The 16,645-nt window shown below is 43.6% G+C and overlaps 1 protein-coding gene across 1 annotated transcript in view; it reads right to left on the bottom strand.

Moving 5' to 3' along the window:
* Positions 1-10,810: 10,810 nt before the first annotated feature.
* Positions 10,811-16,645, bottom strand: part of DMBT1 (deleted in malignant brain tumors 1) — a 58,090-nt gene continuing 52,255 nt past the window's right edge. Inside the window, exons 38-43 of the mRNA XM_034061359.1 lie at positions 15,530-15,841; positions 13,783-13,933; positions 13,131-13,353; positions 12,729-12,893; positions 11,840-12,228; positions 10,811-11,096 (exon numbers count right to left, since the gene is read on the bottom strand). Coding sequence (XP_033917250.1) covers positions 10,811-11,096; positions 11,840-12,228; positions 12,729-12,893; positions 13,131-13,353; positions 13,783-13,933; positions 15,530-15,841 — 1,526 coding nt within the window. The remainder of the gene's footprint in view (positions 11,097-11,839; positions 12,229-12,728; positions 12,894-13,130; positions 13,354-13,782; positions 13,934-15,529; positions 15,842-16,645) is intronic.

Here is a 16,645-nt window from a genome sequence, read left to right as displayed (position 1 = left end):
TCCTTATGGGTCCCTTGCAACTCAAGATATTCTATGATCCTATGATAATACTTCAGCTTTCAGAATGTGCTCAACCGCTGGCTGATTAAGCTCTTTGTGATACATGTATTCTGAAGGTGATGGGAATGATGAGACATGGTACCATGAGCTAGGAACATGAAAACCAGTGGATAACAGAGTAAGAGTTTACAGCTTATTTACTATCTGACAGGTACAAAAGAAGTTGCCAGGGTTAAATCTGGGTAAGGATGTAGAATGGACAGAGGTCTGAGCATGGCACATGAGCCCTGGCTCCTTCTTGTTGCCCCCTGTAACAAGTTTTGTGACTAAAGCTTTCGATTTGGTTTATCCTGATTATCTCAAATAAATACACTGCAGGCATTCAATAGAAGCTTTGCCAAGGGGAGACACATGGGATTAGGACCTTAAGTTTGTGAAAAGTCTCCTGTGTGAAAGCCTGCTGGTTCTCTAAGGGCAGAATGTGCCCCTGGATTGCTTTTTGGTGCTCCTCCCTACTGTTGGCAGTAAGCAAATAGACTTGATTAATACAGATTACAGGTGATTACAGATTACATGGGATGTACATATAAAAGCATTGAATGGACTCTCAGTTACATTGATTGAAATGCTCTAAAGGTTTAATCTTAGCAGGATGGAAGGTTGCAATGTCAAATATTGAGAAACAAAAGAGGGAAATTCTCTGTGCAGGTTAGAGCTTTGTCACTGGCAAGAGAGCCATGATGCTGCTGGGAAACAGGTTTTCTAGTTCAGAGGAGCCCTTTTAACTTGCTAAAATTAAAAGTTAATGATGGCTTTTCTTGATAAAGCAAAGATATTAACACGAACATGAACAAACATCACTGGCATCGCAGTGGCTGCCACACTTCTCTCTATACCACACTCTGCGACAACATCTCCAAGTAGTTCTCATTCCCTCTGCACCTATGTGAATGTTTCTTGGGCTGTGAGGAAAGGTAACAGATGCTGAAGGTGATGACAGCATGTTATCGAAGGCGCTGGTTAGGGGCAACTGTTTTGTCACATCCCAGCAATCATCATTGAGACCTCACCTGGAGCATTGTGTGCAGTTCTGATGTCCTCAACATAAAAAGGACATGGAACTGTTGGAGCAAGTGCAGAGGAGGCCACGAGGATGATCAGGGTCTGGAGCACCTCCTGTATGGAGACAGGCTGAGAAAGTTGGGGCTGTTCAGCTTGGAGAAGAGAAGGCTGCGTGGAGATCTCAGAGCAGCTTCCAGTATCTGAAGGGGGCTACAGGGATGCTGGTGAGGGACTCTTCATTAGGGACTGTAGTGATAGGACAAGGGGTGATGGGTTGAAACTTAAACAGGGGAAGTTTAGATTGGATATAAGGAAGAAATTCTTTCCTGTGAGGGTGGTGAGGCACTGGAATGGGTTGCCCAAGGAAGTTGTGAATGCTCCATCCCTGGCAGTGTTCAAGCCCAGGTTAGACAGAGCCTTGGGTGCCATGGTTTAGTGTGAGGTGTCCCTGCCCATGGCAGGGGGTTGGAACTGGATGATCTTAAGGTGCTTTCCAACCCTAACTATTCTATGTTTCTATCAGAAATGGTCCCCCAGGTTCCCTTGTAAAGTATCCTGGTAGTTTAGTTCCCTTTCACTAAGCACCAGAATCTCAGTGTGTGTAACATGCTATTGATTACTGACATCAATAAACCAGAAGTTATCTGCACAAATCACAATGACAACTTCCTGATGAGAAGAGTTATTGATGAGCTATCCATAAAGGTAGCACTGCTAGAGGAAAGCTGCACTCCCTTGACACTGGGCCTCATCCAAGAGGATTTCCCCTGTGCTGCCACAAAACATAGCTTCTTCCAGCACTGCAGAACCTCTGTCCTACCCATTCACTAGCCTCAGGGACAATCCTTCAGAGGACAAAAGGAAATTAAATCAACTGTTAGGATGACTGATGTGTTTCCAGTGACCCCTGGAAACAGGCTATTGGATGAAACACTTTGCAGTAGCTTTTTAAGCAACTCATCACTAGGGAAAGTGTGCTCTAACCTGTGCTGTGCACCAAAATTGACTCCATGTGGTTTGAGGCCTGATTTTAAGACATCTTCCAAGGGTCACACATGTGAGTTTCCTTATGGCAGATGCATAAAGTTAGTATTACTCTAACACAAGGCTGTCATCATCTAGTGGGGGCTCCAGCATGTCATGTTGTGTTTTATCTGACCAGCAATGGCCTTAACAAGGAAGCCAATGCTAAGAACAGCAGAAGCTTGCTGCCATTGCTATTCCACTTACTGAGTGCACGTGGCCCCTTAGGGATTACTTTTGCTAGGTGCATGTGTTCTGTGTGGCTTCCAGCTGAAGATGTGCACAGTGAGGACCACTGTGTTACCCCTTAGCTCCAAACTACTGCCAGGTTATTACCTGCATTGATTAATAGTATTCCCAAAGCTCACAGAAACTATGTCATAGATGAACACCTTGCTATAAGGAACAGATCTGCTGACCCTGGTGTATCCAAACCACTAAGAAAGTTAGATAAGAAAAAGTAGACCCATTACCTTGAAATTCCAGACACTGAAGACTTTTCCATGTTTTGCAAATGAATGGGTGCATACTTTAAAACCAGAAACCATTCCCTCTTCCTTTTCCCCAACTCTTCTCTCATATGCATTGCTTTTCCCACAAACTGGCTTTGTTTTTCCCACATACTTTCATCCTTCCTTCTACATGCAACACACATGCCAGAAACCCATGAAGACAGCACAAATTCTACCCTGTGCTCCAAACAGTTAATTTTCAGCTTGATCTCTAAATGTCATCTCCGCTGTTGTACTTCACAGCCTTCGGGAAGCATCTCATGAATCCTTGCAGGGTTGGCGGAGAGCAGCCCACTTGTCTTCCTCAACAATGCCTTCCTTAGAGAAGCCCAATGAACTTCTATGAAACAAAGAAGGGTTCTTTCACACTGGTAGGGCTCACACCAAGTGTTCACATTCACAATGTGCAGCTTTCAAACTCACACTGGCCAAGCTGCCCAGGGGCTCCTAAAGAAATTCAAGTGATCAGTTTGGCCACCCTTCTGCTTTCTCAGCCTGCAGCTAGGGATGGCAGGATACAGCATTTTGGAAAGGCCTGGATTTGCCACATTAATGTCAAGTCATATTCCCCCTGCCACCTCTTTGCATGGGAGAGCAGAGCCCTCACATCACTGTAACTCAATTTTCATCATACCTCATGCAAAAAGATCTGTTAGAATCCAGGCTTAGTAATGGAAGATGGTGATAACTAATTACAAATGCTTCAGAAACACCTCAACATCACCAGCAGAACCTGTTAGAAACCTTTGCAACCAGGAAACCTCAGCAAATGGGGACCCCTCAGGCTGTTGTCCTTTTGTGCTGGCAACTGGTCAGGCAGAGAAATAAAGTAAGCCTTCATACACAGTGCCTAGCTTTCTTCAGTGCCTAAACTAAAGAGCAATAGACAGGAGTGATGAGGGAGATAAGCCAAGGGGTAGCAAGATATGACATGTACCAGGAGTTTATCTGTGGTTTTCATGGACCAGGGATGTGAGGGAGGGAAGAGACAAAGAGGCAAAGAGCAGAAATAGATGAAAGAGATTAAAGAGAAGAAAGAGAAGAGAAAGAGAAGCAAGCAAACCATAAGATCTCTACTAAAACCATAACAGACTTCATCCCCATTGCAGTAGATGGGTTTCTTTGCAGGCTGATGCTACCAGGCAGCACTCCTCTGACTGCAACAGTTCAAAACCCACATTCTCTCTATTCTATTTAGTCACTCACCCACAGAAAACTTCCTTAGACTCAGCAGGTTTGCATGATTATGTCTGAGGACAAAATACAGCCCCACAGTCTTCATACAGAAAGAGGAGGAAAGGGAGAGGCCACATCTTTGAAATTACAGTTTCTGGAAACTGAAAAAGACCCAATTCCAACCCCAAAAAGAAGCTGACAGTCACTCAGACTTGGCAGGCCCTTTGGAACAGCAGCAGTCCAATGAATTTCTACATTACAGCCTGTGACTAATCCCCTTATTTCAGAAAGAAGGAGGAAGAATCTGCTTGGATGGGTAACAGGTGATTCAGGGCAAGAGGTGACCCAAGTGTTATGCTAGGAAATGAAAACAAAGCTCCTTCCCAGTGACCCAGCTGGGTCAGTGACGAGTTTCCTCAGCTAGGCATGATTTTGTTCGAGTGTGCTTTTTGTGTTGTAGTTTTTAAGCCTGAGATAGAAAATCTCCTAAAACACACAATTGTATTTTAATATAATCCTTAGTTTTTTCCCCAGCTAAAAAGTCAAACTTAAATTTTAAAAGTCCATGAAATTAAAGCTGCCCAAATAAAGAAAACCAAATAAATGAGGAAAATATCTTCTTGTGACACATTTAATAGTAATTGTGCAAAAGGCTGTGCTTGGGTTCAGGGATGCTGGACAGCAAATACTGCAATTCTTTTTATCTTGAATTTGCCACAGGCAAAGGGCAGTGGTTGGGTTTGTGTCAAGAAATGCATTTGCTGTCTCCTCTGAGTTTATTAAGGGTGGTGGACAGTTCAACAACCCATCTACGATGGTTGTCTCCATGATTTCATTCTCAAGATGGATTCTAGTGCAATCCTGTAAGCAGTTCGTCCATGGCTGGTGAGTCTGATGGAGTTATTAATAGAACCAAAATGATCAGTCAAGTGAAAAGTGATCTCCAGAGTTATTTAACTGGAATTTGGTGCAAGTACTCAGTCTTGGGCATTAAAGGACACCTAAGCCAGAACTGTGCGTTTAGCTGCTTAATTCAGCTTGATGTCAATGAATACCTGTGGGCTTCTATGGCTGGGTAATGGGGAGAAGAAAATGCAAGCAAGAAAAATTGTGCTTCTTATCTGTAGCCTGCAAAACCAAACTAGGTTTTTGTTGTCTCAGTCTACATGGGGATTTGTTATTCACAACTGGAAAATGAATTTCCTTGCTAGTTGAGATCCAGAAACAAAATGTTTATTTATCCCCATTTCTAAATGTTTTTACAGTATGTTCTGGGAAGGAGGACTACAGAGTTGAGTTATCTACTTCATACTCCAAAATTAGAATAGAAAGATAAACAAGACACCAAAGCACAGGAAATTCAGCATACAAGCAAGCAAAAGAGAACTTTATTTCTGAGTTTTTCTTTAACCCCAAATGCTGGTCAAATAATTTGCATGATAACACTGGGAACAAACAGCATAATGGCAGGAACCCATAAAGTCCATGGAGGGATATACTTCCATCAAACCTGACAGGAGTCTCCAGAGGCTGAGGACTTATGTCCCTTTTCCAATTGCTTTGTCAATGGCACCTTCCCTAGCCAGGGATCTCAGCTGTTTGGCTACTGGTCCCATTATCTCCGCATTGGAGCAGCCAGGTGACAATGTGCTTGTCTGGACGGTGGCTGAAACCTTTTCACGTATCTTGCAGCTCATTCAGGGGTAAGGGTGGTTACTGCCTCATTTATGAGTTTTTCCTCTTCCTTCACCCTGATCAATGGCTGCCTCTCTTTCTCCTCCTGTTCTTGTGATGACCTTACTTTACAGTAGTCAGCCTTGTCTCCTTCTTCCTCCTGCTCCCTCTTAAAAGCTCCTTCATCCTTTACTAAATGAGCTGACTTCCACCTCCAATATTTCTCCTTGTGTATGGGGGTGACTGATACTGGCACAAGTTGATTCTTTGATTCAAACTCAGTGCCTGTTGTTTTATTATCAGACCCAGAGACCTGCTTTTCCTCCTGAGAGCACTGAGTAGTATTGAACAAGACTCGGTAGGTGTGGGCCAGGCCCCAGCACACTGCAGTGATTTGTTCCTCAGAGGTTCCCACTGTCCGTACTATGCCACACACCCTGCCCCTAGTAACTGTTCAGCCTTGGAGCAGATCTGTGGGTGGTATTCTTAAATAGCTGTTTAGCCCTAAGCATTCAAGAGACATAGCAATAGGAACATGCTGGTTTGAACAAGCTGGGGATAGTACAAATTCTCAAGACCTATTGTTCTTAGGCTAGAAGAGAAGGGGAAGGTGGAGAAAGGTATCTCTGCCATAGACTAGATCTTTGAGGAGGAAAGATAGAAGGTGTTGTTATCAGTAGTTTCCAACAGATGGCTCCCAAAGTATGGAGATGATGAAAACGCTAAGTACAAATACCAGATTAGTCTCACAAACAGCAGTTTTATCATATCGTAAACCAGTGCTGGAAAGTACAGCTATAGAATAACCTTAACCCAGCCCCTAGGGGTGATAAACACCAACACAGAGAACATATACAGCAAGTAAAGTGTTGGATAACACAACTCTGAGTACATGTGCAACAGCGTTGTAAATCAGTGTTGTGAACACTGAATATTATACTATTATAACGAATGCTTGTAACAAATCTGTTTTTAACCCTAAAAGGACTGCTGTGGTTTAACCTGGCAGGCAGTTAAACAGCACAGAGCCACTCACTCGATCTCCTTCATTACAGAGGGATAGGGAGAGAACTGGGTGAAAGAAAAAGCAAAATTAATGTGGTGTTATAAAACCAGTTTAATAGGACAGAAGAGAAAGGGTAAATAATGACAGGAATAGTAATAGAATACAAATACACAAATCAAGTGATGCACAATGCAATTGTTCACCACTAATAGACCGATGCCCAGCCAGCTCCCAAGCAGGGTCCTGTGCCCAGCTTTCCCCTCATTTATACACTGGCCATGACACCATCTGGTGTTGGATATCCCTTGGATCAGCTGGAATCAGGTCCTGGCTGTGTCTCCTCCCAGCTTTTATGTCCCCCCAGCCTACTCAATGCAGGCCAGTGAAGCTGAAAAGTCCTTGCTTTAATGTAAGCACTGCTCAGCAACAACTAAAACATCAGTGTGTTATCAATCAGCTTTATTCTCATCCTAAATCCAAACCACAGCACTGTACCAGCTGCTAGGCAGCAATTTAACTCTATCCCAAGCAAAACCATGACAGTATTGTAATTCAGTCATTATCCTCTCCCAGCATATTTCATACTACATAGGTTGACACTTGCAAGGGATTTTAGCCTGCTGTTGCTAGCTACATGTTTAGTTAGTGCTGGAGTTGTTGGTTGGCTACATAGCACTGAGCGAACAAGTACATACTACATAGTTGTGTAGTAATGGTCACAATAAGAATAAATTAAATAAGCTTATGCCAAGCCAGGCAGTTATTCAAAGCAAAAACCTGCCAAGTGATGGTTGGTGTGTCTCCTCTGAGAATGGAGAGGTGGCAACAACAAGCCTAACTGGAGCCTCCAAAAAAGCTCATTTTAAAAGAGCAAAGGCAATGGCCTCCGTGTGCTCCTGGTTCTTGACATCTCGTGTTTGCAGGCACCAGGCTTCACTGTGTGATTGGAATAACACTGATGCACACAAAATGACTAAAGGAAAAGAAAAACCAAACCAGAGGGCCAAATAAACAATTTTAGTTTACATTTTTGGCTTTAATTCTCTGTATTTTCAACTAGGACTTGAAAGGCAAAAATCCCAGATCTTGCTTTTCATGTTTTCATGCACCAATGGTTAATGTTTCTGTGGAATTTGGCTGTTTGCATTTCCAGCATATTTCAGCCTGATTTATGAATGCGCACAACACAGTCTGAAAGGCTGGGTAAGTCCTGAGAAGCCAAACCCTTCACTAAGCATATAACCATAGGAGAGAGAAGAAACTAAGTAAGTAAAAGTAAATAAGTACTAAAAACGGAACAAAACTCTTCTGGAAAACAGATAAGAAATGTCTTTTAACATTTAAATAACATGTTGGTGAGACCTGAAATGTCTCCAGGCTGAGATTCGATCTCTTGAATGAGATTTAGGGGTTTGCCTGGTTTAGGATATATGCAAATGTGGGAAGGCTTCCAGCTGATTTGACAAGCCTTTAGATCAGATAATGTGATTCAGCCTTAAACATTGCAAACGAAAGACTTTTAACAGCTCAGTATCTGTTGAGTTTGGATTTATTTAGTCTACAGAAGCGAAAACTTAGAGAAAAAACCCATCAATCTTCAATTAAGTAAAAGGCATCTAAAGAGAAAAGGGAGGAAATTCTTCCCTGTGGCTAGGAGGGACAGTGCACGAGCTAACGGGATCTGCCAGCAAGTGAGAATCGAGAGCAGAACTTGTGAAAAGCCTTCTCAACAGTGATGCTAATTTCAACCCTGGGTCATGTCAAGCATAAGAGATTGCATAAGCAGGTTAGGAAAATATCTGTTGGGAAGATTTTGGGCTGAGGGTGCAGAGGGAAGCTCCAGCTGGTGTGCTTTTGAGCAGCAATGCCCATGGCTGAGCAGGAGGAGGCACAGGGGTGGCTGGCACTGAGGATGGAGGCAGCAGCAGAGACATAGTAGCTCTGTAGGAAACAGGCTGTGATGCTCATGGACACAAATGCTGAAGTGTGGAGGGAGAAGGAGACTGGGGCTGTAGCAGGGATCTTAGGAGCAGAAGGTGTGTCAAGGAGATAACAGAAATGGCAGGAGAGAAAAGAGCAATTGTAGTTACACTAAAATGGTTGGGGACCTTTTTCTAGACCTCTCAGGACAGGATGATTCCTGTTCTCTCTGGTTCCTCAGCTTTGCCAATACATCTGTCATCAACGAGGAACCAAGGAGTCTTTCAAAATCTTCCCTGTTACATTTGGATGTTTGCTTTATCTTTGCTGCTAGGTCTTATTTATTTTTCTATTCATCCTTTACAGTTTAGCTCCATTAAAATGCCTTGCTGTAGCCACACACACAGATGTGTGCCCAACATTCATACAAACCAGAGGTACCTCACACCTTTTCACAGCTGTACATAGAAGTGTTTCAAAATACCACTGATGGGCAGAAAGCCCAATACTGGAGGGAAAGCTTTCTCTCCAATAACACAGAGAAATACACTGGTTGTAAAGGACAATGAGTCCTCACTGGCATGTTGGAGAAGCTTTCTGTCCTGAAATCCTCACCTTTGGTGATGCAGTGGGACATACTTGGATGGGTGAGGATGCTCAGGGACTCAGTCAGCCATCTGCTTTGGAGGGAACACAGGGGTGGAGGAAATGCAGATCCATAGGTCCTTGCAAGTCCCCTGGAGAATGTGGGTCAGCTTGCTTTTGTGAGTGACACACAGGAGAAAACAATAGAAACCAAAAGAGAATGCATTTCTGAAGTCCTCCTAGGTCACGTATCTTCTGTAAATTTGCACATACAGAAAGAAGGATTATCTCATTCCTTTTGAAGCCTACATGAAGATATTTAGAAATTCCCTATGTAGTATTTCAAAAGCAGGGGCTCAGGCCACTGCTCAGTGAATTTTTAATCCAACAGACCACACTCTTCAAAAGAGTAAACCAGCCATCTGTATTTTAATCACAGCCACATTCATTCAAAAGACAAAATACAATTATTGCTTTGTAAACATTCCTTCCTTTGATTTTAAATTACCCTGCTCACATAGCAGATTACTTCAGCTTGGAAATCTCTGTGTTTTACAAATAAGCACAGACCTGTTACTTTTCCATTGAGATATATAGCATTAAGAGCAATGCTCAAAATAATTATTGTATAGCCACAATTCTAGATGCCATGATAAGAACAATTTTTACATTTCCTATCCATACATAACCTATTTCTTTTACTTTATACTAAATCTTGAAATACGTATTGATATCTCATTTGTTTTGTCTCTCCAGCTCATGAAATGTCTAGGCATTAGGTACATGGTCTCAGCAGAATGTAAGAAGGGAACTAAAGAGGACAAAAATGGTAAGATGATTGTACCGAACAACTCATAACATGAATGTTGAAATGATTTCTTAATCGTTTAAGAAGTGTTAGGATTACAAAGTTATTCTAAAGCACTATAACAGGATAGGATTTATTGTCGATAAAGATATCACAGCTTCTTGCAAATGGTACAAATGTGACTGTGGTCAGTGAAGCATTTTGGCAGCTGATGATATATGTGACGTTTGCCCTTTAGTCACTACGTGGATGATGCTGACCTTTGAGCTCACATTGTCCCATGTGAAAGCAGTTTCTTCAGTGCAGGTCTTGCAAGAAATCCAGCAAGAACAAAGACAACAACTGCGAGGACAGCAACAGCAGCAACGACTGGTGCGAGGGGGTTATCAGCCGCTTGGGAAGGAGGCAGAGAGGAGTCCAGCCCTGAGAGTGAAGGCAGAGGGGGTAGATCTCAGTTTATTAAAGATCAGGACACAGAGAGCTGCTGCATTAAAAGGGATGGTTCCCAGAGCAGAGCCCAAATTAGGCTAACTTCACTGCTTTAAGCTGTTTGAACATGCTTTACATTAACAGGGATGACAGCATAACTAAGCAAACTTGACAAGAGGAAGACAACTAAGGGAATTAAATGTTTCTCAAGAAGGCTGAGCTGGCCATCATATTAGCCATTAGTTCATTGGCTCCAGCAAACTGGAGCTAATATGTTCAATGGAGTTATAGCACCAAAAATTTCATGGCATTTTCGTAGCATCCTGTTTCATAGGAGCATAGAATGGTTAAGGTCCCTTCCAACACTAACCGTTCTATGATTCTATGAAAATGGGGCTCACACTACTTCTCCTTTGGGACAGCCAAACACTTTTATACATGCAGGTCAAAACAGGGGGCTTACAATGTGTTGAAGGAATAGATTTGTAGACATTTGGCTCAGCCAAAAAAAATCCCTTTTTTTATGGTAAAGTTGGTAAAATCAGATTTCAGTGGCAGATGTAAGAAAAGCTATGGCTTTTCTTGAAACCCAAAGTTGACTTAAAGAAGATAAAGTTATTGGACTTTACCAATATTCCTACTCTTAGCACCCCCTCCTCGAAGCTGAAGTGGCCCCACAACCACGTTCACTCTTTCCTCAGCAGAACTTGCATCTCTCTTGGCCCTGCTAACACAGCCCCGGTAGCAGCGGGAGGAGTAGTCACGAAGCCTGCACACCACCAGCTCGCAGCGCAGGTAGACTAATGAATGCTGACTGATGAACTCAAAGGCATTAAACTTGAACCGAGCAAAGTGGCTGTAGGGTGAGTTATATGTGACGTAGGAAGAATCTCTAACACATCTAGAAAGAAAGGAAAAAGAGAATTAGGCTTCATGGATATACACGTCTATATTCCTGCAAAAATGCTATAGGTTAAACTAAAATTATATCATAGCCAGATGCTAAGAACACAATGGGACAAGGATTCAACTTTTATAGTGCTGTATAGACTTTGTAAATAGAGACTTAAGTCCTATGAAGAAGCTAGAGCACTGGCAACTCTTTCTTTCCAAGAGAAGGATATTCTATTTATGCCAGGTTGGACAGGGTCTTGAGCAACCTGGTCTAGTGGGAGGTGTCCCTGCCCAAGGCAGGGGGGGTGGAACTGGATGAGCTTTAAGGTCCCTTACAACACAAACTAGTCTATGATTCTAAGTGCTGAAGATGTAAGAACAGACTTTTACTAATGTCTGTGCTATATGAGTCATAAAAAAATTATTCTAATGCTTGACCTGATTTTAATAACATATTTAATGCTTAGGATGATAGATTCCTGCTGACAGTTTTCACTGTCTCATCTCTCTACCTCCCACTACTTTGGATTTTGCATATAGGACAAGGATGAAGTAAGGGAAATGAAGTGCTAGTAAAGTCTTAATGTAATGTCTCATTTCCAGGTTCATACTGTAAGAATAAAAACTCAAAGACCCCCCTTAACAGTCTGTAGATAGTGAGGTCTAAACCAATTCAGATTGGCTCTAGTCTTTTAAATAAGCAGAAAGAGTATTGTAGCTATGCTTCTAACAGCTTGAGAAAGCCCTTACCCGTTCCTGATTATATCATAGGCCAGTCTGTTGAAATCATGAGGATCAGGTGATGCCACACATGTGTCCACAAACAGGATCAGATTTGGATCAGAGCTGTGCAGATAAGCTTGAAGGTACAAATTTTGGTTCAAGTCAATGTAGTACGGAGAGTCATGCACTTGCCGCAAGAATGATGAGGAATCGTAGAAAGTGATGTTCATGGTGTATCTTCCAAACTGATTTTCATGCACATCTACAGTGTCCTCAGCAACATACATTATTTGCATCCATGTTTCCTGCAGCATTTTGCAACTGATGTGTAAGTTAATATTCTTTTTCCTCCTGATTATGTACCCGGAAGACATAATTTTGATCATGTTGGAATAGTTGATGGTATCATTGTTCTCCTGTTTAACATGCAATTAAAAATGAGGAATTGCATTTTTGTCATGTTACGTTTTCTAAGCTTTGGTAGAATAACACACAGTTTGAAAATGCAGATTTATCTTAAACTCTTTAAACCAAGTAGTTGATGTTGGTCTTTTCTGCTCACACATTCTAAACAAGTTTTCTGAAGTAAGCTATTGAACAGAAATTAGTGGAGAAAACTTTTGTTAACTCCAAGGCAGAACCAGCTCATTGAACATCTGTACCAATTGTCAGTCATGTAGTGCAATTATCCCAAACCTGCGTGGCACTTATAAGACTACATCTGATTTAAGTCAAGGAGAGTTCATATAACTTCTTCTCATGCTTTCCTCCTTAGAAGCTCATTTCTACTAAGCATGGGGATTCCCTAAAGCACTAAAAACCTCCGCGTCTCATCGGTTCACTTTGCACTGTAGATCACAAGAGCCCTTCATGACTCTCTTCAGCACGGGGTTCTGCAATTCAGGATAACACATACCTCTCGTGTGGTCCCACAGTCGTTGTAGGGAATGTTGAATATAACCTCACGTGGTGTGATTGTTGGTCTACACCGATCATCATTCAGAGTGACCATCTCCGCTGAGTAGCCCTGAGACTGGAGGTAGTCTATGCTAAGCACTGCATGCATGTAGTCTGGCAAACACTGAAGGGCTGGTAGAAGAAGATACCATGTATTAGTGACTTTATGAATTTGTTAATGATTAAACATTGTAATTGAACCAAATGTTGTTTATTTCTTCATTTAGAAGGGAGGCAGTTCACATACCAACCCATCATATTCACACATATCATGTAATTTCCCTAACATCTTTAAATACACACAAACATTTATTTTGCAAACAAAAGCAATAATTAGGCTTGCATGTTAATAAACACCAACCAGCAACTTACTAGAGTTGTGAACTGCTGGAATGGAGGAGTAGTGAGCCTGAAACCCTCTGAAGGTGCCTCTAGAATCGCTGTGAAAGTGAATGGTCATCATGTTTGAAGAGGATGTGTACGTGAGAAAGGAACCAGAGCAAAGTCTCCCAAGAAGCGGGGAGGAACGTAGAGGCCCGTCGTAGACTTCAATGTAGTCATACTGGCATCTGCCGCTTTGCATCCTGGCAAACAAATGTCAGCACCTTGTCAAAAGTGTTTCAGAAACCTGGATTTAACATGTTATAAAATCAGCACTTAAGGTTTCCCTGGCTGAGGGTTGATTCATTTTGTATGTAGATGTAGCAGAAAATTATGAGCAGAAAATACTTCAGTAATCCAGACTTTCTTTTGGTCATAAAATCATAGAGTAGCTTGGGTTGGAAAAGACTTGGCATGAGCAGGACTGGCACAGGCAGTAATGCCTCACACTAGACCACGCTGCTCAAAGTCCAACATCACCTTGGACAGTGCCAGAGATGGAGCCTTTCAACTGCTGGATGTTATTGCAAGAATCATTAAAATTTGGGAGGTTTCCTGTTTCAGATAGGTTCCAAACTTCTCAAGTATGTTTTGACTTTGTTATTTGCTCTGGGAATGAATGTTTTACTTACTCGATATCTCTAAATGTGAGCATAACACGGAAATTGTTCTCTACTTGTATTTCCCACACGCAGTCAGCATTGTTGGGATAACTTCCAGGGTAAAAGGGAGTCTGCAATATCCCAGAGGAATTTGAGATTGAGCCACCACAGAAATAAGGTGCTGCAGAAAGAAATGGAAGAGAATTTACTTACAGTAACCTCTACAAAATTGTAATTGAGGTGTATGTGTCCCATCCATGGCTGCTGAAAAGCAGGTCTCCTGCTAACTGCAGGTGATACTCTGTAAGACTCAGTCAAGACAAATGTTTTTCCCCCTTTTGGTTTACTTTCATGTTGGATTTGGGGTTCCCTGCCACATCCATGGTATCAGACCACTCTCTTCAGGCTGGGGTTTGTAACACCTTGGTGCTTTCAGCTCTCGTCTCTCCTTTCTGCAGTTGAGGTCTAACTTGGGGAGGCACTATGACAGTCAACATGGAAGTACCTTCCTGAACAAACAGAATCCCCTCAGTTACCTTCCTGCTTCTCTTTATTCCCCTAATTCCTGAAGTCCTAAAGATGTCAGAGAATCAACAAGTTGCAAGTCCTCTAGGAAACTCTAATTTTATGGTCACAGACTGAAATAAGCATTCCAGGCTGCTGAAAGTCTTAAATATCTCTTATTTCTACTATGAGTGTAGCTGCAAAACGTTTTCATGGTTTTGCTAGATGAATGACATACAATTCTTATCTTAAATACACAGATAATCCTAAAAGTTTCCTGATAGGAAAGTGAACACATGCTGTGAATGTAATTCCTACAAGATGTGACACATAAAAGCAACAACAATCCCCATTTTATATTTCAGCACAGCACACTCCTCCCTGCCTCAGCATTTTGGAATATTCAGGATATTCCAAGCTTCGGAGGATTACATGTGCTTAGATATTACACTTTCTCCTGATCAGATGGGCTCTCAAGCACCTTAACTTTTGTATTGTCTTCTATTCTGTATCATAGAATCACAGGATGGTTTGGGTTGGAAAAGACCATCCAGTTCCAACCCCCCTTTCATGGGGAGGAACACCTTACACTAAACCATATCACCCAAGGCTTCATCCAACCTGGCCTTGAACACTGCCAGGGATGGAGCATTCACACCTTCAGTGTTGTGGATAGTCAAGGCAAAAATAGCCTGATGACCATGACAGCTGGGGAAGCAGCATAGCCAAAAGTTACACGCTGCAATACCTCAACACCACCCTACCAATAATAATGCAAGTGGTTAAAAGTTAGAGATTTAGACCACACATCCTTAAGCTTTGACCTAGCTGAAGAGCCCAGTGAGGAAATGGTTGGACTACAGCCAACCATCCTAACAGAGAAATAAGCATTACTGAAATGCAAGGGGATAACACAGCCTGCCTAAGAATTAACATGTAAGTTTAAGGGGATATTTCCATAGAAACAAAAATAAATTGAAAAACAAAACAAAAAACAAAAGGAAGGCAGCTGAGAAATAAAAGAAGAAGACGTAAAGAGCATTACCTGATGGAGGTGTCGGGGTGGCCACAGCAGCTGTGGGTATAGAAGAAGAGCCACAGGTGAGATGTGCTGCTCAGGAGAAAGGTGCTGGAGCACAGATGTGGCCCAACCTTATGGCACAGGGTACCACAACAGGGATTGGGGTGAGGAGAGCATGTGGACATCATAGAAGACTGGGCAGAGAGGACCATGAGCTCCATGGTAGCCCCGGTGCCTTTGCTGCCCACAGACCTGCACAGACGACGCCGGCGTCCTCCACGTGCCGGCAGTTGTGCACGCCCCAACCGCTGTGCCGGCACCTCTGGAGCGAGGGCTCGTCCCCACGGCACTGCACGTCGTCCAGGAGGATGCGTCCGGAGCCGGGCCCGAAGCGCGCACTGCCCGGGGCTGCCACGGGCTCCCCGCAGCCCAGCTGCGCGCACACCACGCGGGCAGCGCGCAGGTCCCACAGGTCGTCGCACACTGTGCCCCAGCTGCTGCCGTCCCACAGCTCCACGCGGCCCTCGCAGCTCTGCCTCCCACCCGACAGGCGCAGGATGGGCCCTGCAACACGGCACAAGGCACAGCCTCAGGGTCCTGCCGGCCCCGCACACGCAGCACCCACCTCCCCGGCTGATGTGGGCACAGGGACTGTAAGATGGGTGGTGCAGAAAGAAGGGAGCAGGGGAGGGCAGTGACTGAGCAAAGATCCCCGTGTGCAGGAGGCAGATCCTCCTTCCATAGGGACCACTGGGGGTCTGTGGGAGCTGCCTGGGGACAGAGTTGCTTGAGGCTTGGGGGTGTTTGTATAAAACTGATCTGTACACATTCAGTGTGACCCATCCCATAGGGGGGACCCCTCATGCACCATGGAGAGGGGAGCAGCAGCCGTGCACTGGGCAGGCTCTGGCCAGCAGGTCCCAATCCTCTTCTCTTGTGCCCCTGCAAGGCTGGGGATAGGTTCCATGAGCACTTATTACCTGTTGTGTTTGGCGCTTGGGCAGGAGCTGTTGTAGGTACTGCTGCAAGGAAGAAAATTATGTGAACTAAAAGGCATCAGGCTTGTAGCAGTGCACGAACGTGGACATGCAGTGCTCGAGCACTAATGGGGGAAAAGGAAATGGGGTACTATTCTGCAATGCCCCCATCCAGACACAATCCTGACATGTCCCCAGTACTGCCCCATCCTTCCCATGCCATGATCCTGCCATCCTGCTTTTCCCACCACACCAACCACCTACACCTGTGAGCATGGAGATCCTGCTGAGCTCTCAGTGTGCAAACCCATGGTGCCAGCACGACCCGTGCTTCCAGCAGCAGGCAGCAAAGGCCCCGACCTCACTGCTGTACCCTGGCTCTACCCAGGTA

This window comes from Melopsittacus undulatus, chromosome 4 (genome assembly GCF_012275295.1).
Source record: "Melopsittacus undulatus isolate bMelUnd1 chromosome 4, bMelUnd1.mat.Z, whole genome shotgun sequence".
Taxonomy (NCBI): Eukaryota; Metazoa; Chordata; class Aves; order Psittaciformes; family Psittaculidae; genus Melopsittacus; species Melopsittacus undulatus.
This window is presented reverse-complemented; position numbering and strand designations above follow the sequence as displayed.